The sequence below is a fragment of the Trachymyrmex cornetzi genome, unplaced genomic scaffold, assembly GCF_001594075.2.
Source record: "Trachymyrmex cornetzi isolate Tcor2-1 unplaced genomic scaffold, Tcor1.1 scaffold147, whole genome shotgun sequence".
NCBI lineage: Eukaryota > Metazoa > Arthropoda > Insecta > Hymenoptera > Formicidae > Trachymyrmex > Trachymyrmex cornetzi.
This window is the reverse complement of record NW_017296059.1, coordinates 4,691,661-4,717,332: the sequence shown is the minus strand read 5'-3', so window position 1 is coordinate 4,717,332 and position 25,672 is coordinate 4,691,661. Positions and strand designations below refer to the sequence as shown.

The 25,672-nt window shown below is 36.5% G+C and overlaps 1 protein-coding gene across 1 annotated transcript in view; it reads left to right on the top strand.

Annotated features, from left to right (window-relative positions):
- Positions 1-11,885: 11,885 nt before the first annotated feature.
- Positions 11,886-25,672, top strand: part of LOC108757696 (frequenin-1) — a 46,078-nt gene continuing 32,291 nt past the window's right edge. The window contains exon 1 of the mRNA XM_018502201.1: positions 11,886-11,988. Within this exon, the coding sequence (XP_018357703.1) occupies positions 11,925-11,988 (64 nt within the window). The 5' untranslated portion in view covers positions 11,886-11,924. The remainder of the gene's footprint in view (positions 11,989-25,672) is intronic.

Below are 25,672 nucleotides of genomic sequence, written 5' to 3'. Positions count from 1 at the left end.
ACACAGGTTTTTGTTTACTTTTAAATGTGCTCTAGAATAATAATCTGTAATTTTTTGATAATTTTTTGTTATTTTGAAATATATCTATCATATATTTTTAATCGTGTTAAAAGGATCCATCGCTAGGAAAAAGAACTAGGCCTGATTGGAAGTTTGCGTTTTACAGACACTAGCTGTAATTCATGATCTAGCGATTGAATTCGCAAACGAAATTTATTTAAATTCACACGTCACGCTTTTGAAACGCAGGATGAAATTAAATTAAGTATACGAAATGCCAACACATAAAATACGATTCATCCCGCCGGGTGCTGACCGAGGAGCGTGAAATTTAATGCAAATAAGTGAATCAGTCGGACGAAGCATCAGCGTGGGCGGTCTGCTGCTTCTGCAACTCAGAACCAGTGAAATTTCGAATCATTCTCTCGGGGTGAGTATTTGAAAAGAGACCAACCGCTACCGTTTGTCTCTCGCTTCGAAGTACGAAGACCAGGCAAACGTGGTCAAACAAAAGACCGAACAGACCGTGTCGCCGACTACGTAATTCTCGTTAAGTCCCGAGTTCAACTAGGTATAGATGAAAGATAGTCGAGTTCTAGTGCAGGCAATTTACTTCGCAATTAACGCGGCTATCACTAAAGTAAACCATCGTGAACGCGAAGCATCTCTCTGCGACAGAGTAACCGTGGAAAAATAAACGCAAGATCGCAGCGTCTTGATTTCGCGGGTGCAAAACTCTCAGGCTAGCTTGAAAGATCAAATTTCCCTTCGGAGATAGTTAAATGTATTTTTTTGAGCGACGGACTAATCCGATTTTCGCGCCAACTTTCGAGCACTTCCGTAATTGCTCCACTTGTTACAGAAATATTCAATAACCGCGACTTTGCCGCCGGCTTAAGCTTTTCATTTTGCTCGGACAGCGAAATACCGTGAGAACGAAAATAATAAAAAGAAGATGATAATAATAAAATGTAAAATTCAAAACAAGTGCATAAATCCAAGCGATGCATTGTGCTTGCAGATATTCAGATTAGATACGGCGGCGCTGCAATTCCGACGGTTTCCAGGTGCGTTTTAGTGTAGTTTCAATTTTTCGCATGGAATACTCCAACGTCTTGCGCTCGTATTGTTTTTTTCTTTTTTGAGTGCGTTCAGTTTCACACATGATGCGAATGATGTACCTATCATTTTATCGTTGTTGTTTATTAAATATTGAGGAAGGAATAAAATAATACTATAAATAATATTATGCGCATTATGCGTGAAACGGAACGCACCTTTTGTCTTATGGTAATCAATTCCTAGATGATGGATTGATACAACCACAGAACTTGAGGGGATCCTAAAATCTTCTGTTTTACCACGTAAGCACCTATAATTTTTGTATAAGAAATACTTTTTTTCTCTTTCACCTATTCGAAAATCCTTTTCTAGGATTAAAGTATACGCATTAATACGTGTCTGGAAAGTGGAGTCTATACCGAGAACGATCAAAAATTTCAAAATTGATGTATTTTTTACCATTTCTTAGTGTAACATGGTGTCTCAGCTGTCAAGTTGTAACAAATATTTGCTTGATATGTTGCAACCTGTACACTGAGAGAAAAAAGTTTAGTATTTGTAGCTATAATTACATACATATTACTATAATTATGATTATTATTGCTATAATAATAATAACAGTAACTATACTATATATAGTTCTAGCAACAAATGTATATAGTTGGCAACCTAAAATGACTATAATTTTAGTTATTATAACCATAAAATAGTTAAAATTACCATAAAAATGATTCAAGTGACTATAATTTTATAGTTATATTTTGGGACAACTATATTTTTTATATTGTCTTCTTTCCTCAACCGAGGGGTTCCTCAACTCCAGAAAAAAAATTAAGTCGATGATTATGAAATAATGAAAGCTTTGATTAAGATTTAGGTTGATGATTGAAATAGTGAGAGATGAGAGAGAGAGAGAGAGAGAGAGAGAGAGAGAGAGAGAGAGAGAGAGAGAGAGAGCCAAATGCATGGGTCTAACTCGGTCAGAAATTTTCAAAAGATTAAAAATGGTGCAACCTTCAAACGAAACTAAGAACACATTTGCTCTGGCAAAGCCGCTATACGGAACTTGCTCATATTGTCGCTTGTCTCGATTGCTCCCGCAAATAGAATCATATATTCCTCCAAGGAACGAGAGTCACGTTCCCGCACCGCGATTTATTTCATCGGCGAATCGAGTAGCTCTCACCGCAAATTTTCGCCCGATGTTCGGGCGTGAGACTTGCCAAAATACCACTGAAATTTCCTTCCGATTTCGTCACTTCATACAACGAGGAAAATCCTGTTGCACAACCGAATTTTGCATTTCTTGTTGCTTCTCACGGAAAAGAATGACCGAGATTGATGAGAATCTTAAAGAGAGTGTACTTTATTAAGTGAAGTACGAAAAAGCAGTTTCATAAGAAGAATAAGTAATTAAAAACCATTATAATTATGTAACAGCTATAAAAACTAGAATAATAGGTCAATAATTTCGAAATAATTATAATATATTAATTCGCATACACACATTTTCAGAGAAAAAGACATAGGTAGATATTTTCGTAATCAGTTCTTATTTCAAAAGATCGTCTTATATTATGTTTTATATGTAGAAATACATGCGTAAATATTTATCATCGCTCATAAATGAAACCAACATATTGCTCCGTGCTTTTGCATTTCTATCCCTTTTCTCGTTAGCGCATTCCCAACCCGCGGCGGGTGGATGGTCGAAGATATGACTTTAATTTCGCGGAGCGTAGCAAGAGAGAGCTTCATTCCCCGCGCGAGATGTATTTCACCTTTTTCTTAAATCTTAATAAAGCAGACGACGGCGAGTCATCAAAAATGCATTAAGCAAATAACAGCGGAGCGTTAAAAATTAAAAAAAAAAAGACCTTCGACGCGGACAAATTGCGGACGAGTAATATAAGAATTCATTCGCCGTAAAATGCGATTCGCATGACATTTGTCATAATACGAAAATATCATTTTCACGACGCTGCATCAATTACGCCGAGCGTATTCGCTTTATCAACGTAGCTCCTCTCTCGAACGCGGATCGGGAGAGCTCGCGCGATGGCTGAAGTTGAGGAATCGTCCTGCGGAGGAAACGGAGCGGCCACTCGCTGGGCGAGATGACATGCGGCAATTATTCACCGTAGAATCGCGATAGCTGTAAACAATGTGACGAATCACGCTTTACGCCCGCGCCACGGGAATGTATCTGTTATTGTCGCCGACATTGTTGTTGATCACGACTCCATTTTCGCAAGGGAGAGGATCATCGACGTTTTTATGCCGAGGACTGCAGGCGTGGAGGATTGCTGACATGCTCCACTTTCGTTTACGCTTTGTTCGTTAGCGTTCGACGTACGCCACATCGAACACTTTTGTTGTTACTTCAGGAGGAGGAGGAGGAGGAGGAGGAGGAAGAGGAGGATATGGAAGAGGGAGAGGATAATGTTATGTTTTCTAAAGGCTGATGCATACTCACGATGGTAGTTACGACCTTCATGGCTAGTCGGTAAAGACAGGATTAAATCAAACTACTACAGAGCATCCCAGGCATCCCAGCGAGAGTCAGCGAAAAACTGCACGAGTTTTAAACGAGAACTTTGAGAGGAAAAGCGCATAGCGCGTTTGAAGCTATTATCATTAGGAGATAATTAGCCGTCGCTGAGAATTTATTACCGCAGCGTCACTTGATTGATTACAATCATAAGAAAAGGATTAAGAGCAAAAAAGTATTACGTGGTAACGTTCTAACTCTGCCAGCTATTCTATAAAAAGCTGCCTATAAAAAACATTTTGTAATATTCTTCCTGAAATGTGATTTTCATTCATAAAATTTCATCAATCATTATTTTTATATATCGCTTTCTTACTTCAAAATTTATACACATAAACAATTAAGTTTCCCAAAAAGGGAAAAATTATTTCTTAACTTGACAGAAAATTATTTACTAATTGAATAATATATATTCTTAACATGATAAGATGTCGATTTTATCACTTTCGCTTCACAACTCTTAAGACCATCCTTTTTGAATTACAATTATTTTTAAATCGTCATGACTTGAGTTGCGACAATTTTTCTTTTTTAAGAAATTAAGTTAGTTTATATTTGATGATTGATAGGATAATATTTATTTAATTTATTCATGGTCATAACTAAAAAAAGTCACGTGTTTTAGTTGTGTTAATTTTGAAGTAAAGGAGTTATTTGTTATTGAAGATCTAACAATATATAGCGATTATATAATAAGGCGGCAATATAAACAGGCCCTTCCAGTATTTCCTTCGGAAATAAAGGTAGAAATTGAAATAAACCGTTTTGTCATCGAACCATCGAATCGGCTACTGTGATACTTCACGCAACCTTTTCTTTTATTCATGGGTCTGCCTGCGAATCCGCGTCGATTTAAATCCATCGCGTTGAATTCAACGTATCTACAGACTTAGAGAATAGTCGACGCGAAAATCCGCTATCAGCGATATATACCGCTCGCAGGCATCGGTATTTTCTCTACATCTCCCCTTAAATTCCGTTCAATCGAAAAATGTTGTTTCACAGGAGCATCGCTTTTCCCAACTCTGCGTAGAATTACAGCAACTGATGGTGTTTTTAAGTGATTGATCTCATCACGGTAAAACACCGTGTTAAAAAACTTTCGCTGTGTTTCGAAATTCTACACGTATTACTTCTCGCGATCTTCACTCTCGCTCGTTTTGTAATTCGTTTATTTCTTTGGAATAAAACTGTTAATGGATCGTAGCACAATCGTTTCATAAATCTTTCTCAATTCGTCAGAATATTTGACAGCGAAACAGTGATAGATCTCGTCATCATATCGTATGAAGAGAAGCCTCATTAAGTTTTGCATTTCTTTTCTTGCTCGATATATTTTTCACGATATTTAGATCTCGTCATCATATCGTATGAAGAGAAGCCTCATTAAGTTTTGCATTTCTTTTCTTGCTCATTTTTCACGATACATAATCTTATTTCATTTGAAATAAAGATATTGATGTATTCTACAATAGATAGAATACAGAGTTATAATGATAAGAAGTCATAACTTCATTTGTCATTTGTACGTAAATCTATAAATGACAAATAAGGTCATGATGATGTCCCATTCTCGTGACATTATTTCTTTACTTAAAAAGTGACACAACCGAGACCCAACTCAAAAAGTTAAGTTTTTCAAAAAGGAGGAAAACTATTTTCCAACTTAATAGAAAATTGACATAATTCAATAATAACGGCAAAAAGAACATATTCTTAGAAATATGAACAGATGTTACCTTTGTCATTTCAGAAACCTTAAAAAATTACAATTTTTTAAAAAAGACAAGATAAAGGGCTACAAGCCAAACGAGATATTTAATGCTAAAATGTCAAACAATAAATAATAACTCTAGAACATACATTTTAACTCCAATTGGGTCATTCTCAATCTAAAAAACGCAACTAAAATTCAAATTATTATTAAAAATGATACGTAATATAATTTTTAAACACAAATGTGTTTGCGACAAAAATTAATTAGTTTTTCAGTTATAACGATTTCGGTATCCTGCAAAATTATAACAAATCCGGAATAATTCATCAAAAGTGATATAACTTGAAATATTACCACAAGTTTACATTTACCTTAATTAACTAAAATAACTAAATTTAAAATAAAACAATTTCTTCCTTAAACTTTGGATACTAAAATTAACTGTCTTAACTGTAAATGTTCTCTGTAGAAGTTTTCTTTTTTATTTATAAAAACGATACAACTGAAAAAGTTACTCTAGAAGATATTAGGAAAACTTTATCTTTGAAAACTTTTAGAACAACACAAGTATTATTTGACGGATGGACTGTAAAGTTAAGTTAGTTTATTTTTGATGATCGACAGAGTAATATTTATCTAACTCGTTCATAGTAATAATTCAAGAACTACATTTTGTGAATTGTGTTGCTTTTAAAGTAAGGAACATTATCATGACTTATGTATTTTACACAGCATCTTTATTTTTCCTTGCTTTTTTTAGTTTATTAGAAACAACAATAAAAATTCTAAATGCGAAACGACGGCTGAGCAAAGTAATATTTATTACAGTTTGTGATAAAGTTGGAAACGGGAATGAATGGCGGTGGCGACGACCGGGCAATAAATGACTATGATAAATAATAATAAAAACGCTAACTCTTCTCGCGAATACGAATATTCGAGTTAATTTCATAATGGAACTTTACGGAGCGCGTCGAGGGGGCCGAAGTTTCTCCCGAAAGCGCGAGGGTGCTAACAATATTTGTAAGACGAGAATTATGGTCAAATGGAAGTAAGGGCATCTCGGCGCGGGGTAGAACGGGAGAAAAGGGATGAAGTGGCAGAAACGGATCCGCGAAAGAGACGGCGTAGAGAAGAAAGTGCGAAATGGAATCGAAGGGAGATGGCACACCACTCGTGCGTGTAGCCGAGAAGGAAAAGTTTTCAGCGGGGGAAGGAAAAAGAAAAGAGCGGGAGAGGAGAGGATAGGCGGGTGGTAGTTGGGAAAATCGGGAAAAGAGGGACAGGGATGAAAACGACGCAGAACGTGATAGAGTGAGACAGAGAGAGAGCGTCGGCACGATGATGCGAGAGAGACAGAGAATACGCGAGGAGGATCGAAGACGGCTGGATCGGTGGAACCGTTGTGCTAAAAGAGAGAACGGGAGGGTAGATAGTCGAGCATCCTCCTCAGGTTCAAGTGGTGCGCTTGCGCTATCGTAACCCCCCAATACACATCCACGTAATGTCATCGCCGAGCCAGTCTGACGCCAGGCGCCGCGACGCTATGACGTCACTGATCCGCGCTTCGCCGACGAACACACTTCGCCTAGCGGTTGAGAACTCATGAATGAAATCCTATTTACCATCGAGTATCCGGAGAGAATACTTGCCGGGGAACGCGTCTACGAGCACAGGTTCGCACGAACGCGCGCGAGCGTGGGGTCCATCATGGTGAACGCCGGGGGACCAATTGGATATAGACTGGTTCGCCAGCTTCCGATCGCGGCATCTATTCATGTTAATCGTGTCAAGTGGCGTGTAACAGAGCCAATCTCGCGCGTGCGATCGCTTCGCGAATGCAATCGCGTGGCGAATCGATACAGTTTGAATAGTCGAAATGCCGACGAGCTTCGATCTCGAGGAGAGCGTATTTGCTAGCAAATTATCGGAACGCCGGATATATTCCGGCTTGGTATCTTCATCAATCTGCCCAGCGGCTAATCTTGACCCAGCGATGGTCCCTGTTGATAGCGAGCACGTTTCACACGAATGACGCGCAAGATTCCCGCCCACCAGCTGGTTTCCCCGCGCTTGTCTTCATTCAGAGCCCTTCGATGGCGCGTTCTCCACGACCTATCGACGTTTTGTGTGAAAGTTGCGCGAGCTGGTGCACACAACGATAATACCTTTTATCGCGCGCTATCGGCTGTCGCGATCGAAAGCTATACGCAGACACGACGCTTTAGTGCACCTCCGAGAGCGGTTCTCTTGTCGATATCCGGTGTGTTTTATGAATGGGCTGCCGCGACAGGAAAGGGTCTCTCGATAATCAGGCTTCCGTGGCCTTTCAGCACAAACGTTCTCCGGAGAATTCGCGAGCTAGAGAACGAGAAATTGCTCCCATATTTCCTCGTTCGAAGTTGCTTCCGCTTCGAATCTTTCCTTCATCAACACTCACCTCGATTGCACGTTTCAGTGTAATAATAAACGTATATGCGCGCGGAAAAAAATGATTTTGTTTAAGTATCTAACAATTTAGCTAGATTTAGATCTAAAAATAATTTTATTGGATCATCAAAATAATTGCGCAGGAATCTCAAGCATGATAAGCATTGCTGCTTAAAGAAGGTTCGACGTTTTTTAGCAACTATAGTTTGAGCGTTGTACACAATTTGGATGCTCCAACAAAATTATTTTATTATTAAGTCTATTTAAATTTTTTAATATTTCAACACTATTCTTTCCGTATAAAAACGCATGCTTCATATGGAAAGAACAATTATACTGAAGTATCTAAACATTTATTTAGATTTATATTTCAAAATAATTTTGTTAGATAACCAAAATAATTAAGTAGAAATTTCAAGCTTGTTGAAAATGCTGCTAAAATGTTTTAACATTCTATAGCAATCAGTTTGATTATCATACATAATTATTTTGATAATCCAACAAAATTATATTATCAAGTTTGTTAAATTTTTTAATATTTCAACACCGTTCTTTCCGAAAATGCGTGCTTTATACGAAAAGAATGATTTTGCTTATCTAAAAATTTAGCTATATATATAGATTTAGATTTGAAAATAATTTTGTTGGGTCATCGAAATAATTACATAGGAATTTCAAGCATGATGGCAAACAATGCTGCAAAAAGTTTTAATATTCTAGCAACCAAATTAACATTTATGAAACAAATAACCCATTATAGTAGTGCTGAAATAGTATCACATTTTGAGGCAAGAAATACAACGAAATAATGAAATATAACAAATCTTACTCAAGGAAAATCTTCTGTAAAATTTAAAAAATAGATTCCCGATCTTTAAAAATTAAGCACCCAACATAATTATTTCGACGGTTCTGTCAAATTATTTTTAGATCTATTTCTAGCTAAATTTTTATATACATATATATAATTTAATCTCAGGTATAATTTAACCTCAGCAAAACCGTTCTTTCCATACAGGAAACGTACGTCCAGGTGTCATATCAGCGGGAGGTCAAGGGTACAACACGACTTCGACCAGAAACTAATCGTTTAGCAAGACTCTCTCTCTCTCTCTCTCTCTCTCTCTATCTCTATCTCTCTCTCTTCCTCTCGGCCTTCGACATTCCCGAATTTCACAGGATCATCCGCTGCCGACCCGCTTCTCTCATGCAGATCTACTTCCGCAATTTCGTTCACGCGACACGGCATGAACAACGCATGAATCAAAATTCTCCCGGTATCGGACGCGCTTAACTGAACTTCACGGGAACTCGACGCGACGCTACGCGCCACAGCGAGACCGCGACGTGACGCGAATTCGCATTTAGCCAACTGATCTGCATTCTACATTCGCGAATTTTTCCCGAGAATGAGATCTCGCTTGATTCCTCTTTCTTTGGCTACTTCTTTGCCGCGCCGCATACGTCATTCAGAAGCGACTGTGTGAGATCTCCATATTAAAAGGAAGAAGAAGAGAGACTGCCCCCAACTTTACAGTAACTTCATCCCATCATCCACTCTTTCGCACGAATACAGCACGTCCTGTTCGTCCATTGTTATTCCGTTCCAACCTAAGTTTTTACAAAGTTCCAACGACGAACGGCTTTGTTCCGAATCAGCTCACGGCGTGTGTCGGACCGTATTTTCCATTCCCATTCAATCCAGTCCCACGAATCGGGGCTTTTTCCTTAGCCGAGAATTTTCGTTGCGTTCAATCGTGATTCAATTAAACCGCCAGACGACGGTAAGCGCTGCGAAAAGAATAGATATAGAAAGCGGGAAAAGGTGCGAATTATTATTCTCTGGCACTAACGACGTCGCGATAAATACGCTGATAAAAGCCGAGTCCACATTTCTTCTGTCATATATCAATTCGCGCAATTTGAACGTAATTACTTTAATATTTTTTAAATTTTTCTCATGATCGTTCATTATCATATACTTAAAAAAAAGATGATAATCTACCGAGTTTTAATTTAATATTTCGCCATTTTGTAGGTATTTAAGAAGGTCAAATTAAACTTTGTGTAATTAAAATTTATTATATTAATCCTCCGAAGCTGACGTCAAAATTTATAATCAGTTACTCTGGATCTGTGAAATCCATTTATGTTGAATAAAAGGCACTAATTAATTTTAATCAAAATGACATAATTCGTAAAAAGAATGAATATAGTAAGTTTACTTTAACAATCATTCAAATTTGCAGATGTAACATCAATTGTGTAAGTTCAATAGACATAAAAAAGAATAAGTATGTGTTATACGTGAACGCTAAGTTTATCTTAATGACAATAACATCAACTCAATTAATAATGATTTAATAACAACAATTCAATAATTAACAATAATTCGGTTAATTTAATTAATAACAATAATTCAAATTTGCAGCTCTGTAATATAAAGTATATAATTAAGTGAATCCCATAGATCTACCGTCAGTTTCGAGGAATTAAATAGCTCCATATTTTTCCATACTTTTATTCTATTTTATTAGCAGTTGAAAAACCCGCAGTGATAATAAACGACAGAGAAGGCGAAAGGGAAATATTGTAATGGTTATCGCGCTTCAGTAACAAACGGCTTGATATATATTCTTTCACGGCATCCGGAAAACGATAGGATTAAAGGCGGTCGTAGCAGGACAAGCGAATCGCGACAGCGACAGAGCTAAGGAAATACATTTAGTAGAAATTCCATTTAATCCCGGGATAAGGTTGGAGATATCGTAACGCCGTTGGCCTTTAAAGCCCTTCATATAATGGCCCAAAAGGGATTGGCTAGCACAACTTCTGAAAGTAACCTGTATCGGTCGTTTCGTCTTACGACCTTTGAAACTTTAGTACGCTCGATCTGAGACAACATTATATCTTTGCTTGTGACATTCATTTACATTAAACTCGAATATCTCGTAAATCTCGATAGATAAAAGTCGTTGCGAGTATTCGATAAAATCGTATTCAATTTTTAGTTAGGAACAAATTTCTCTTGACTACGTAACCACTTTGATGAACTTCTTTAACGGTCTCTTAGCCTTCTCCGAGATCGTTTCAATTTTCCGATACGATCTTTGCGAATCGAAGCTCGTCGGCGCACTTTAAAACTTCAACCGAAGAGACCAAGCGGTGGGATTAATGATTCCGCGAAGCTTATCGCACCGGAAAATTGTTCTCCTTCCTCTCGAATACCTACCTATAATTCGCGATACAAACACAGTTAGGTCTCTAATTTCTAGCTCTAATTTCCGTGCTGACGCTTCAAAACTGGCGCATCGAAAGAAAAATGGAAAGCTGCAATTTCCACTACCGGGAGAGCTCGTGTTCTCATTAAAATTTCCCCTTGTCTTCTCCACAGAGGAAAAGCAATAGCATCGAAAGGAAAATCTACGTGGGAGGCGCATCAACGAATCGACTCCGTTAGCAAAACGACGCGAGTGATACCGAATCCCGAGTCGTAATTAAATCGATTAAGCACGCTTTCGTCCCTCTATCGCCTTGAGGAAATTAAATCAAACTCTACCGTTCGTAATTCGGCATCACCGTGCTCCTCGACTGCAACGCAAATTTATTGAAAAGTCCAGACGGCATTCTTCTCAAGAAGAAAGTTTTCGCCATTCTGCAAAACACCATCAGCTTTCAGATTGAATTCACCGGCGAACTTACCGAGGTGGGGGCGGAGACCGGGTCGGGGGAAGAAGTTGCACAGCAGGCGAAGAAACTTATCGAGTGGAATTCGATAGAGTATCTTCGCAGCTATATACGAAACAGAAGTCAAGGAACTCGGTGGGGGAACGGCGCGGGCTTTCACGGAGAAGGCGATTCACGTCTCGCGCCTTGAGGGAAACTTCATCGTCCAGCAAATCCTTTCTGTCCTCGTAAACCAACGGCGGAAGCGTCGTATTCTCCAGTCGTTCCCGGCGCATCCGTCGGAACTCGAGCTCTTTTCCTCCACCGTTCTCTCGGACCGTCGGTTGCAATTTGGCGAAATCGCGAGAGATGCGAGGCGGACGGTGAGAATCCGCAGCGAAAGAGATCCAGCGGAGTAGAAGCGGAGTTCTCTACTCGGCGAAAGAAGATCGGTGTAAATCGCTCGCGTTAGATTCTACACGGCTCCAGGCTACGAAGATGGGTAAGAAGAACAGTAAGCTCAAGCAGGATACCATCGATCGCCTCACCACCGACACGTACTGTAAGTAGCAATAACCTTCTTAGCTGTCGTACACCCAGTACCATCTCCTTTATCACATTGTCGTTGTTCAAGCGCGTGCGAAATCGCACCATCAGCGGATTATATCGCACGACGGAGGCGCGTGTCCCTGATTATCGCGACCATCATAAATTTCCGCGCACAGTGCGCGATATTTCCGTGTTCGCCGGTCGTAAACGCCAAGTTAAATCGTCCGGGATGGTCGCGATGAACGGTTGCGCCCCTTTCAATGTAACTCACGAAAAAGTGGGTCTTCCGAGTCGCGGATTCTTCCGACCGAGCTGATGCGAAAATCGTGGGACCAAAAGACGAGCGGCGGACTCCTCTTTTGGTTTTTCCGACTGACCTACTACGTTATTTTGGCGATCCATGTAACCGCAGCCTCCACCATTGAACTGCCTCTCTCTCTCTCTCGCTCTCGCTCTCGCTCTCTCTCCTTATCCATCTATCGCTTTCTCTCCGCATTCCCTCTGTCTACACGCTAAACGCGCATCGATCGCGCAGCCGTTCAATACGCGCTACAATGACGACGTACCTTTCTTCATTCGATAAAACGCGTTTAATCCATTCCACAAAGTTTGCCTGTCGGAAGCGACAGCACACCGTGCTTCTACGCCACGTGGCTTTGTTTCCGTTGAACGAGAGCTCGATTCGATAGTGAACGCGACGTCTACAACCGCGGAATTCTATTTAATCTTTCAGCAAAAAGTTGTGTGACACCGGTAAACTGCATTTACGACTAAGTAATATTTACATCAGGCGGTTTTACACTAGGTTTGAATAATTTATAAAACAATAGTAAGAACACACACACGCACACACACACACACACACACAAAGACAGTAGCGGCAAAAATGATCAAGAAAGAACCTCTACAAATGGTAAACGCGATTCTCGACATTATACAAAGTAGGCTACAGAATTCTGACGATTTTCAAAATGAAATATAACTTAAATATTAATTTCTTGATACATAATCATAGGAAATGAAATGTCATAGTATATCTGACAAGAGAACTGTCGGAACTGTCTCTCACTGATTTTGATGGACTTTGAATTTGTTGTAGAGCATTAAAAAGTACTAGACTCGTATTTTTTTATTTGATTATCTCAAGATTTAGAGGTCAAAATGACTTTTCGAAAATAATTTTTTTTTTTCATTTTTAGCGAATATATTGCTATGAGACTATGAGATATATGAAAAAATTTTGTATACACAAAAGTTTTATGATATTTTATATTCTTAATAATAGCGTATCCTCATATTTTCAGAAAAAAATTTTTAATTTTAAATGAAAATGTAAAAATTATATTCAAATTTTAACACAGTAAACAAAAAAGATCCAAACTAATGAAAGTACAGTGCGGTTAGAAAGTCGCAAGTTATGATGTAAAAACTTTTATTACTTTACAAGAAGGATAATGTCATTAATATAAAATTTGTTTATCATATTAATTTCGATTTATAAAGTTAATTCAAAGTTTCTCGATATTTTCTCAGTTTTTGAGATGCCACTTTAGGTTTGTCAATCTGTGAATAATCTTAATGAACTCTTGAACTAATTTTCGAAATCTCGGTGATTTCATTGTTGAAGAGGACATCAAAGTGAGTTAAAACGTACAATTTGGAATACTGATGACATCATCTTTTTTTTTAAGTAATCAAAGTTTTTGCATCATAACTTGCACTTCTCTAACTGCGTTATACTCCTAGCCTTAAGTTTCTTTGTTGTTTAATTTATTCCTCAAGTATTTCGAAACCTTGAAATAAGCAGATAAAAAAGTATAGGTTTAATATTTTTTTGCTCTACAACATAGTCAAAGTTCATTAAAATCAGTGAGAGACAGTTCATTAAAATCGGTTTCGACAGTTTCCTCGTGAATATATTTGAATGATGATTGCATTCAAGACAAAGCAACTCAATGAGCGCTCAGTGATTCTTAATTACGTTTGATTTCTACACTTAGATCCAGAAGAACTAAAGACAAAAACCAATCGTACTAAAGAGCCAGTAAACGCTCTCCGCTTTGACTAAATATAGCCTTCACTTATTTGTATTAAACATTTCTTGGTTGATTTTCACTTATTATCGTTTATATTTAAGTTATAATTAATGTTGTTATTTTATTTAAAGAAATCGTCAGGTGGCCTATCCTGTATAACATAGACACTTATAATTGTCACGTGAAAATTATCGCGTCGTTAGTGACGCTAACGTTAACGACTAAATATTCTCAGCCACGGGTGCGCAAAAATTGGACGGCGCGGCGGCGGGCGGAATTCTCGGTGAATTATTCGGGTGAAAATGCGAAGGGCAGGTGCGCTTTTGGCCCTGTACACTTCCAAGTGATTACTCTGGTGATAGCTTTCATGTGGACCCTTATTAGGATTTTCGCCCTTACCTCAGGTAGACTGACGCGACTTCGTCGCAAGCAGATTCGATTAATAAACATTATGCACGGAAATGCACAAATCGTTTGACAAACGTTTTATTAAAGCCACAGTGGCAGATCTGAGATAATTAAGTCAACATTTTTCTACGTCGATTTCTAAAAGCCCTTTTTAAAAGCCAGCCTCTTGGGATATCGATCGTACCGCGATTAATGATAAGGGGATATTGTCCTTTATGTCATGTTATTCAGTTGTTTACTCGAGTCAGAACATAATTACTATAATGTAGATAAGGATACATCAGCATCATAAAATTCTACTTCTATTGCTTAGAATTTGCATTATTCCTTAGAATTTTCGTTTTTGCTTACAATATTTAAATCGTTAAATTTAATAGTACATTTCCTAGAGAAATCTGAAAAATATACGACATTCTTGTTTTGCATCACGTTGGCAATTTCTAGTTAGACAAAACTGTGTCGTGTAGTTCAGCCGACATTTTTGCTCACATTATACAAAAAATAATTACTATGATAGATGAGAATATATTATATCAGCTCCAAAAATTCTATCTTTATTTCATATAGAATTTGTATTATTTCTTTAAATTTCCGTTTTTACTTAGGATACTTAAAATTTCATAGATAAATTTCCTACATAAATCTGAAATGTACGCTAAACAAAAACGACATTCCCGTTTTATGCCTCGTTGATAGTTTCTAGTTGGACGAAACTATGTCAGATATAGACCGAAGTATGCACAAGATCTCTGACAGTCCAGTTGTCATGACTTATTTGCCTATGTATTTTAATAACCGCCAATTTATCAAGTCGATCGACCGAATGACCCAGTATAATAAAAAGTTATATGCATCGAGGGATACCGCGAAGTACACTTATTGCAAGACTAACTTTATTAAACAGGTAGTTCCACGTGGGTTTACGCGTGCATCAATAATGCGTACCAAAGTAGTATATCACCGCGTCAGCACAGATTTAATGTAAAACGTTATTGTCAACGTCATCGCGCTTTGATCTCGGGAATGAAGTAAATTGTGCCAGACTGAATACAAACTGCGCACGTGGCAACGTTTATACGTGAACGTTTACCCCGTTTTCGAACAAGGTTCTATCGATGTAAAATATTAATTTCGCTTGAACGCGATCGTACAAATATTTATCGACACGCAAGAAAAATGACTAGGTTTCAATCAATTCACGCATATGTTTGTTTTATAATTAATACAAAGGTGATAAGAAGACCTGAAACAATGTTTGCGTCATCACCTTAATTGCCTGTCAGACACGCCTTATGGCAATACACGGTACGAATTAACCCCTTTAGACCCAGCGTACATTGTAATGTACATTAAATTAGAAGACATTATCCGTTGAAATTATTTAATGCTCTCTCTCTGTCGGCATCATTTAAGATCTGATGTACATAATAATGTATATGTTGGGAAAATAGTCAAAATTTTGAAAAAAATTAATTGTTTCGTATAAATTATTTATTTAAATACGAATAAACTGAATTAAAAAAAAATTTGTTTAACAGTTCCAATAAAGTTAGGTCTGAAAAGGTTAATTAACCAAAGCGTAACTGCTTACCGAAATTGACAGAAAGCTTAAAGTATTTTGAGTGTTTATTATGCAGTAACGTGTTGAGTCGCGTCGACAAAAAATTGTAATCTCGCCCTACAATATTCTCTGGTTTGTCGCTTTTCTTTCAAACACAGAGGGCGGTTCAGTGTGCCGTAAAATTCGCATATCACGCTCGTTTACTGTTCTATTTCCGCCATAACCCGTGTATGAGAATAATCCACGTGCAACTTTACGCAGACCGCGCCTAACAAACATCAAAGCCTTGTGCTTTGAATTACATTCTCCAACGACATTCTATTCGCTTGTTCGTAGTGTAAAAGAATAATTTTGACTGTCATTAGTTTAAATAGTCTGTTTAACTTTTTATTTGCAATCAGATAATTTTTAATTAGACAGTATGCGATATAAAATTCACTACACGGAAAGAATGGTTTTGTTAAAGTATCTAAAAATTCAAATTATCTATATACTGAGAGAAAAATGTATCTATTAAATTTTAATTAATAATTGTTTGAATAGTACCGATATAACACCTTTTTGTGGAAAATAAATTTTTTTTGTTTGCTAAATGAAAAAATATAATAGTTAAATCAAATCAATGATTCTTATATCAAATAAATATACGTTTAGTAAATATTCAACTAATACTATTCAAACAAACATTTATTAAAATTTATTTATTACATATTTATTAAAATTTAAATTTTTCTCTCAGTGTATTAAATACGGAAAATTTAAATTAAATACAGATTTAAAAATAATTTTATTTAGACCATCAAAATAATTATGTAAAACTCTCAAAACTGGTTATTAGAATATTTAAACTTTTTGCAGCATATCATCAATACTTAAACGTTCTACATAATTATTCTGATGATCCAACTAAATTATTTTCAAATATGTATCCAACTAAACTTTTAGATACTTCAGCAAAACCATTCTTTCCGTGTGGACATTTAAGCAACAGCAATTTTCATCCGATGTATAAATTCAGGTTTAGTATAAACTGTATTTCAAGAGCAACAAATAATCGACAGTTTGCTTAAACTGGAATAAGATTCACGCAAAAATATTATATTAGACACCAAGATCCGCTTTAATCAAATATGGCCTCTTCTTTACTTATTTGTATTGATTATTTTTCGATCAATTTTCACTTACTAAACTTAGAGAAAATGTTTTCATTTTTTCGGAAATATTTATGCAACATGTCTAATCAATGCTCTTTGTAAACCGAATAAATTTTGACAAATTGATTAATTAGTGATAGTTTGAATATTAATTTATATTTATGTTTGTGTTAATTTTATCAATGCCTTTATAATTTCTGAAACATCTTATAAAAATGTAAAAATGTAAAACGTTTTATATCTCTAATATACCAGAATAAGAAAAGCCAAATAATAATATTAACCATGTAATCCTTCTTATCTTGACAAATTGAAATTAATTTCTTACCGATCCAATATTGTACGAAACGACTATTACTAAAACGTCAGTCTCTGTACTTCTATAAAATAAGTTACAAGACGATGGGAAGGATCAGCCAAAGTCCGGGCTTGATGAATAGCTTTAGTCTTCAGGTAACCAAACTCGGGTTCGAGCTCTTATCTGAGAGTATCATGTATACGTTTAGAAGAGCCTTTGTCGAAGATACGCACGCCTCGGTGGTCAGCTGCGAGCTCGAAAATTTTCCGCTCTCGCGTCTATTATTCCGCTTGGACGGGCAAACCTTTCAATGATTCGTTCCTTCGATAACTTCCGATTCGTGCACAACTCGTCTAGAGGTGCAACTTCCGAGGGCATTCTCAAGTCCTTTAAGGAAATCCTACCGCGGAAGTTCGCCATAGATGCGCTGTTTGCGGCGATGACGCGTTCTATCGCCCCATCGGGATTTTTATATTATTTACGCCAGAGAAAAATCTCTCGAAAATCGCTAGACTAGACACACTCTTGAACTTTAATTGTAATCGCCGAGAGTAGACTTTCACGAGAACGAATTTAAACTGCGCGTCGCTTTTAGCGTGCTTAACGCGGCGGAAAATACCTGTTCTTATCCGAAAACCAATTTTGAGGTCCGCAATTTCTGAACAAGTCGATCGATAGTAGAAGGGATTTTCGTGAATACCTTCGTAAGAGTTTTCATGAACGCATGAGTAGTCTTAGAGATAGATATGGCATATGGAAAACGACGATAAGATTAATCTGAGATTAGAGAACGACTCGACAATGGATTATCATGGATCAATTACGAAAATTGGCGAAACGATATTGTTGCCAATCGTAATATAGAAAAATAAGTATAGAGTCAATTAAAGTATTCATAAATGTGTGACTGAAATAATTACTGTTCAACAAAAAGTTACTTTTTTCTCTCCAAATTGCCATACTCCGAAGATTTTTTGCGTTGAACACGTTGTTTGCAGAATTTGCATGGTCAGGATTTCGAGTAAATTGAGATAAAATGGGTCAAAAATTGTATTTTTAGACATTTTCAACATTTTTTTACGAAAAAACAAAGCCTTGTTTCTAAATAAAATCTGCGGCATTTAAAAGTACAATTCGAGAGATTTCAAACTAGTATCTGATCGTACAATTTATTTTTATCAAGTTATGGTTGTTCGGACTTTATATGGTACTTCGAAAAGAAAAAAAAAAGATTTTTTGTTGAACTGCATAATTATATAGAAAGTTTAAAATTCAAACGGCCATAACTTGATAAAAATAAGTCTTTCATAAACGAGCATAAACTAAAATTTATTTAAAAACTCTTGAATTGTATACATTTAGTTACCATAGACTTTATTTAAAAACAAATGTTTGTTTTGCCGTAAGAAAATATTGAAAATGATTAAAATTATCATTCACTCCACCTTAATTTATATAACCAAAAATAATTTTACTTGCTTAAATATTTAATAAGTATTATTAAACGGTTATATTATTATGGTAATACTTACTAAATATTTAGGAAAATAAAATTATTTTTTATTATATGTATTAACCGAATATTTGACATTATTTCACTCTATATTTGGTAATTATTACCAGATTCTTTTTTTAGTGTGTAATTAGCAAGTCATCGCTTGATTGCCTTAATTATTTTCTGTTTACATCTAAAATCGTACAGTTTTTCCTATTGAATGTTAAAAAACAAAATGTTACAAAACAAATATGAAATTAAACGCTGTTTTAAATTACAAAACTGGAAAACATGCATAACACATTAAACGAAAAATGTCAATAGTAGAAACGTGACATGTATATAAATTGCGAACCAGGCATAAAACATGTGCAGAGTACGTGAGATTATAGTAAATTGTTACGAACGGATGAGATTATAGCGCAACCGGATGTGATCTTACTGTAACATCCAAATTATGCGCTATCGATGTGACGTCTACACGCCGGAGGCGCACTGTCAAGTTGATCTTGTCTGTCGCGATTTAACACGATAGCGCAGGAGTCCAATACCGGCGGTAAATTACTGTCGCGAATTTGCCGGCTGGATGGCCCCACGGGAGAGAAAGAGAAAGGTCCAGCGTTCTCATTACGGGAATAATAACTATGAAATTACGAGTTATTACGGATTACGAGCTCGTTAGAGGCTGGTCACGAGGAATTTCACACGCGAATGCATCTTCAGCCGGCAGTGCCGGCACCATCGTCCTTTTGGATTATAAATTCAGACTCGGTTGGATACGCTAGTAATCCGATTCAACTTTAGCGAACGACCGTGTGAGAACCAGGTTGCATGAGAATTGGCGACTGCTTGTACTATTGCTGCAACTGTGCTGCGAATAATTAATGATCAGTAAGTATTATTACGAGAACAGAGAATGTGCCGGTTGGTGAAGATTGTAGATTATGCCACTTGTATTTAGGTATTAACGATGTTTGAGGGCAACATACACGTGGAATCTTTGATAAAATTTAAATTAGCACCCTTGACATAAATGGGAAATATTTAATTGCGGTGTAATGCACCCTCGTTTGCGATCATTATATTTAGCACGATCGAATTTACTACAACTTTCTACCGCCTGTGTCACGCATTCGCGTAAATAAAATTCTGCTCGTTAATCAGGTCGCTGAACATGACAAATTATTCTATATGCATATGCAATTAACCGATAAACTATATTAAATATGCTATATTGTGCGCAAGCAGTTTTATCATCGATTTACAAATACCTCTTTCCCCATTTTTGTATAAGCCAACAAAATTGCAAATAACATCACGCTTATAACGGCGATTTGATCTTTGCTCTCCGATTCTGTATCACGCATTATACTGTGCGATAACGCGATATTACCTCAGCGATATAAAGAAGTGGTGCATTAATTCTAATTAAACGCTAATGCCGGCTACAAAGCTAATTATACAAGTAATTAGATTTATATAGATTTTAATGTACAATAAACCGAATTAATCCTAATTTATATTCAATTAAAGCAGTCTTAGCTGTGTAGATAAATTTGTATTGCTACGTGATACAATGAATTTCCAAAAAAGTTAATTGTAACCCAAAGCAACCGCAGAAACAAATTCACATTTGTCGACGAAAATCCCACTTGATTTTCCGATTAAGCTTGACATAATCCCGAGCAATAAAAGCAGGGATTTTGTTAATACCACATTCGCGAAAAAGATACTTGAAATAATCGTTATTTACCAGAACGTAGAACAAAGCGTACTACGCAGCGTATTCTAATCAACGATATACATATTCCATAATTGTATTCATAATTTTCTAAACCTTGATATATCATAACAATAAATTTATCTTGATCAACTATATAATTTTCCTTATCAAGAAATTTTCACTCCATAGAACAATCAATATTATACAAAACACCATAAAATCGACGGCTTGGTATTATTTTCACTCCGTTACTTATCAATGATGCTTTGACACTAAATATTCGTAAGTATTTTAAAAAGTAATTAATTAATTATATCTATATAAGAAATTGTTTAAATATTTCAGTTTTTACCCGATATTAATTTTAACTCTACTTAACCGTCGCTTGTATAAGTATTCACTCAATTTCTTAATTAAGCTTGACATAACCCCGAGTAATAAAAGCAATTTTGTTAATTCCATAGTCATGAAAAAGACATTCAAAATAATTGTTAAGCGCCACATTTGAATATAGAATAAAGCGTACTACGCAGCATATTGTAATGGAACCAATAACATACACATTTCATAACTACATTCATAGTTCCCTGGAGCTTAATTCATGTATCAAAACAATAGAATTCATCGTTCAACTGTGCAATTTATTTTAATAGAGGATTCCTATTCTATAGAATAGTCAAGATACAAAACAAAAATAACCATAAAATTGTTTTCTCGACATTATTTTCAGTCCGTTATTTATCAATGTCGTTTTTATATTGAATACTTATAAAATATTTTTGAGGATAATATCAATGAATTATATCTAAATGAGAAATCGTCTAAACAGTTATAGTGTATACATAACAATAATTTTAACTCTTTTAACTGTCGCTTGTATAAATATTCACTCGATTTCCCGATTAAACTTGACATAATCTTAAGTAATAAAAGCAGTGGTTCGTTAATGCTACATTCATGAAATAGACACTTGAAATAACTGTTAATTACGAAGATACATAGAATAAAAATACGCAGCGTGTTATAATGAAATCGATTATTTATACTTTCATAACTGTATTTATAGCTGCTTGAAGCTTCATGTATGAAAAGAATAAAATTTATCGTTTAACTACGCAATTTCTTTTAATAGGTGATTTCCACCCATAGAACAGTCAATATAAAACATCATAAAATTGCTGTCTTGGCGTTACTTTCATTCCGTTGTTTATTAATGTTTCTTCGACATTGAATATTATTATAAAATATTTTTAAGGATAATATATATTAACAAATTACACCTAAATAAGAAATCGTTTAAATATTTTATAGCTTGTACTCGACAATAATTTTAACTCTACATAACTCTTTGACTCATTTGTATAAATATTCACTCAATTTCCTCATTAAGATTGATAATTCCGAGTATTATCAGTAATTCTGATATTATCACATTTAAGAAAAATTACTCGAGATAACAGTCAAGTACTATGCTTGTATATGTAAAATAAAGCGCGCTATGCAACATATTGTAATGAAATCGACGATACCTATATATATAGCTTCCTGAAGCTTCATATATCAAGACAATAGAATTCATCGTTCAAACATGCAATTTCCTTCAACAGAGGATTCCCATAAAATAGTCAATACATAGAATACTATAAAATCACCAGCTCGGTATTATCTTCGCTCCATTATTTATGTCGCTTCGACAGCGAATATTTATAAAATACTCACACTTTTAAAGATAATTAAATCATATCTAAATGAGAAATCATTCGAACGTTTTGTATTGTTTATACCCAATGATAATTTTAATTCTATTTAACCGTCGCTTGTATAAATATTTATTCTGAACACTCCATTGTCTTGCACCAGCTTGCCATGTTTTAAGAGACAATTAGAAACTGATATCCCTCTAAAAGTTAAAAGTGTGTTACCCGGACATTATCTATTTCATTTCCTACAAAACTACTCGATGGCAATTTTGCCGGTAGTTATACATTCGCCTATAAACGTCCGGAAACGAACGTAATTACGATCATTCTCGTAAGGTCGAGCACCATTCATACACCCGCTCCAGGAAACTTCCATTTAATCTGCCCGCGAAAATCAATAGACAGTAAAACAATGTTTTGCGGCTACATTGCGTTACAAGCGATCACGAGAAACTCATGCTCGAGCCTCAGCATATGTTCTCGCGATCGCGTGATGAGTGCGCCGTTTTATCACAGGCCGCTTATTAATTTACCTGATGCGAGATTACGCCTTACTCTTCCTGTCCTGGTTTTATCTCAAGTGCCTCTGATCTATACGTTTCTTAAGTAATGTATTTACTTATATATACATGCTTGCATCCACGCGACTGGCAAAGTTCTTGCGCGCAATTTGTCTACATATAACTCGAGCGAGGTTCTCGCTGATAAACTACGAAAACTGTCATTTATCTTCGCTTACGTAGCTTTCGCTACTCAATTTCTTTCTAGCTAGACTGCTAGAGTATCGCCGTAACGATACTCTAGTATGATCGAGTATTGCGTTACGACAAAGTTTGACCATTTTTTCTCTGGCAGCTTCCCTTAAATTCTAGCCATTCGACCTACCCATACGGGAATGTTTATGACTTTATTTACCAACATTCAAAACAAATACAGACGTCACGGTTAAGCCCAGTTGATATTCACCTCGTCCCGCTCATTTTATTCCATGTCTAGCAAGACAATTGAAATATCTACATTCGGCTGCAAGGGAAAAAACTGTGCTTTTATTGCCATGTCTCCGACGTGTTCCTGCTTATGGACTCCTTGTACACTCTCTGAATAAAGAAAAGGTTTTTTACTTGGGGATAAAAACAGGTTTTTTACGTAAAATAGCTGTTTTTTATTAAAATATTAAAGAGAGAAAAATTTATTTTTCTTAACGTTTAATGTCTACAATATTTTGGTTTTATTTAATATCTTTGTCTTTATAACTTAAATATCGAGACAGAAATGTCTTTACATTACTGTGATGCTTAATAAGTTGATAATGCCTTTTCGAAACTGAGTGTATATATACGTGGCCGCCACTTTAAAAAAACTGACACTTACCGATTTTGATGGATATATTGTAGAGCGTTAAAAAATATTAGAGCCATATTTAGAGATCAAAATATTTCTTGGGTGTAAGTTAAAAAATGTAACATTTTCGAAAAATGTAAATACAGTGTTAAAAGTATAAAATACCATAAAACTTTGGTATAAAACTTTTTTTCATATACCTCATAGTTTCATAGCACAAATATATTCGCTGAAAATGAAAAAAAATCCGTTATTCCCAAGAGGTTGTTTTGATCCATAAATCTTGATATAAGCAGATAAAAAATATGGGTCTATTTTCTATACTCTACAACGTATATGAAATCCATAAAAAAGGACGAATTTGAACGGACTGTTCTAACGATTTCCTTGTTAGTCGTTGTACTACATATAATTGTTTTACAGCTATCTGTACACAGAATCTTTCAGATAAATGCATAAACGGAATTCTAGAATAACAACATAAAATCAAATGTAAAAAAATACATATCCGAGTAAAAACCTTTCACAGTAAAAACTGGTTTCAACCAGATTTCCTACTTAAAATTTCCAGTCTTTTTCGAATAATTTTTATCTCTATCCTTGAGTGGTATTGAATACTCCACTTTTATATCGTGTCACATTACAAAGTCAACGAAAATAATAAATTCACAGGCACTTTTACGGCAGACATGTTCCGCCCCGTTCATTTTTCCTGCATCAGCTTTACGTCCGAGCGAAGTCCTTACCGTCGGGCGAAAGAGAAGTAATACTCGCCGAGTTTCGTGCCGGCTTCAATCCTCGGCTTAAATCCCCGCCGTCGAGCGACGGCGAGCTCATCGACCATGAATCATCCTGAAATTCTCGGAGTCACGTTTCATCCTTCGGGAATTGCGGAAGAGCGAAAGAAAAGTCTCGTGAGTCCGGCAATTTTCCCAGAAAGTTCGCGATACCCCGCAAGATATCGGCCGCGGTTTATTTAGGATCGCATTGAACGTTATTTTTGCAAGTGACCCGCGTTTTTCCTACGAAAAAGAACGAGGACGGAAAAATTGAACAAGCTTATCCGCGTAGAAGTTGGACGATACCCGGCTTGGCGTCGACAAAACGCCTCCGCGCCGCGTCGGCGTCGCACTAAAACCGCGGCGATTCGTCGTCGCGGTTCTTTTTTTCTTCCCCGTCGTGAGAACGGAAACGTTAGTGTTGGGTGATGTGCCGTCCGTCTTTCACCCTCGAGTCTCGTTTCACGATCCCATCCCGGAGGGATGGAAACGACGATCGTGATACGTGAAGTTTGCTAGCGCAGAGCGCTTCCTTTTTCCATCCTTTTGTAGACGTTGACGTCGACGTCGTCGTCGTCGGTTATTATTCATTTTTACCGTCGACCATCCCCTCGTCCCGATGAACGTCCATCCGGATCGTCTGTCACGATGAACGATCGATGCGCGTGATGCTTTTTCACGTCGCCTATGCGCTTGCGAGAGTGCACACTGCACGCGTGCGAACTAGACGACGATTACTGGCCACTGCTGCAGCTGCAGCATATGTAATCGCTTTGCCTGTCGAGCCTCACGTTTTATAGCGCGAGTTTCTACCCTATACATCCGTCAACTTCCCGTTCCGCGGATATGAAACGCGTGCAAGCGATTACTAAATATCTAGCCGCTAGTTGTAGTTGTTTGGATCAAATTAACTTGAAACTTTACTTTTGCAACATTAATTACAGTTGCAGAGTCCCGTTGACGTTTACATTGTATTGAAATATTCACATACATTCGTAAATGTAAACAATGTAAATTAGAAAGTTTCATTTAGTTGATACAAGTAGTTAAATCGGAAGTTTGGAAGCTCCCGAAATGTACGTTCGAGCTATTTCAGACGAATCAATGAATTCGCTCAAATCGACGTGGTTCGTTACGTTTTCTATTTGAATCTGAATAAGAGAAATACCTGGAATCATTCAACGGCTAAATTGATTAAGTCG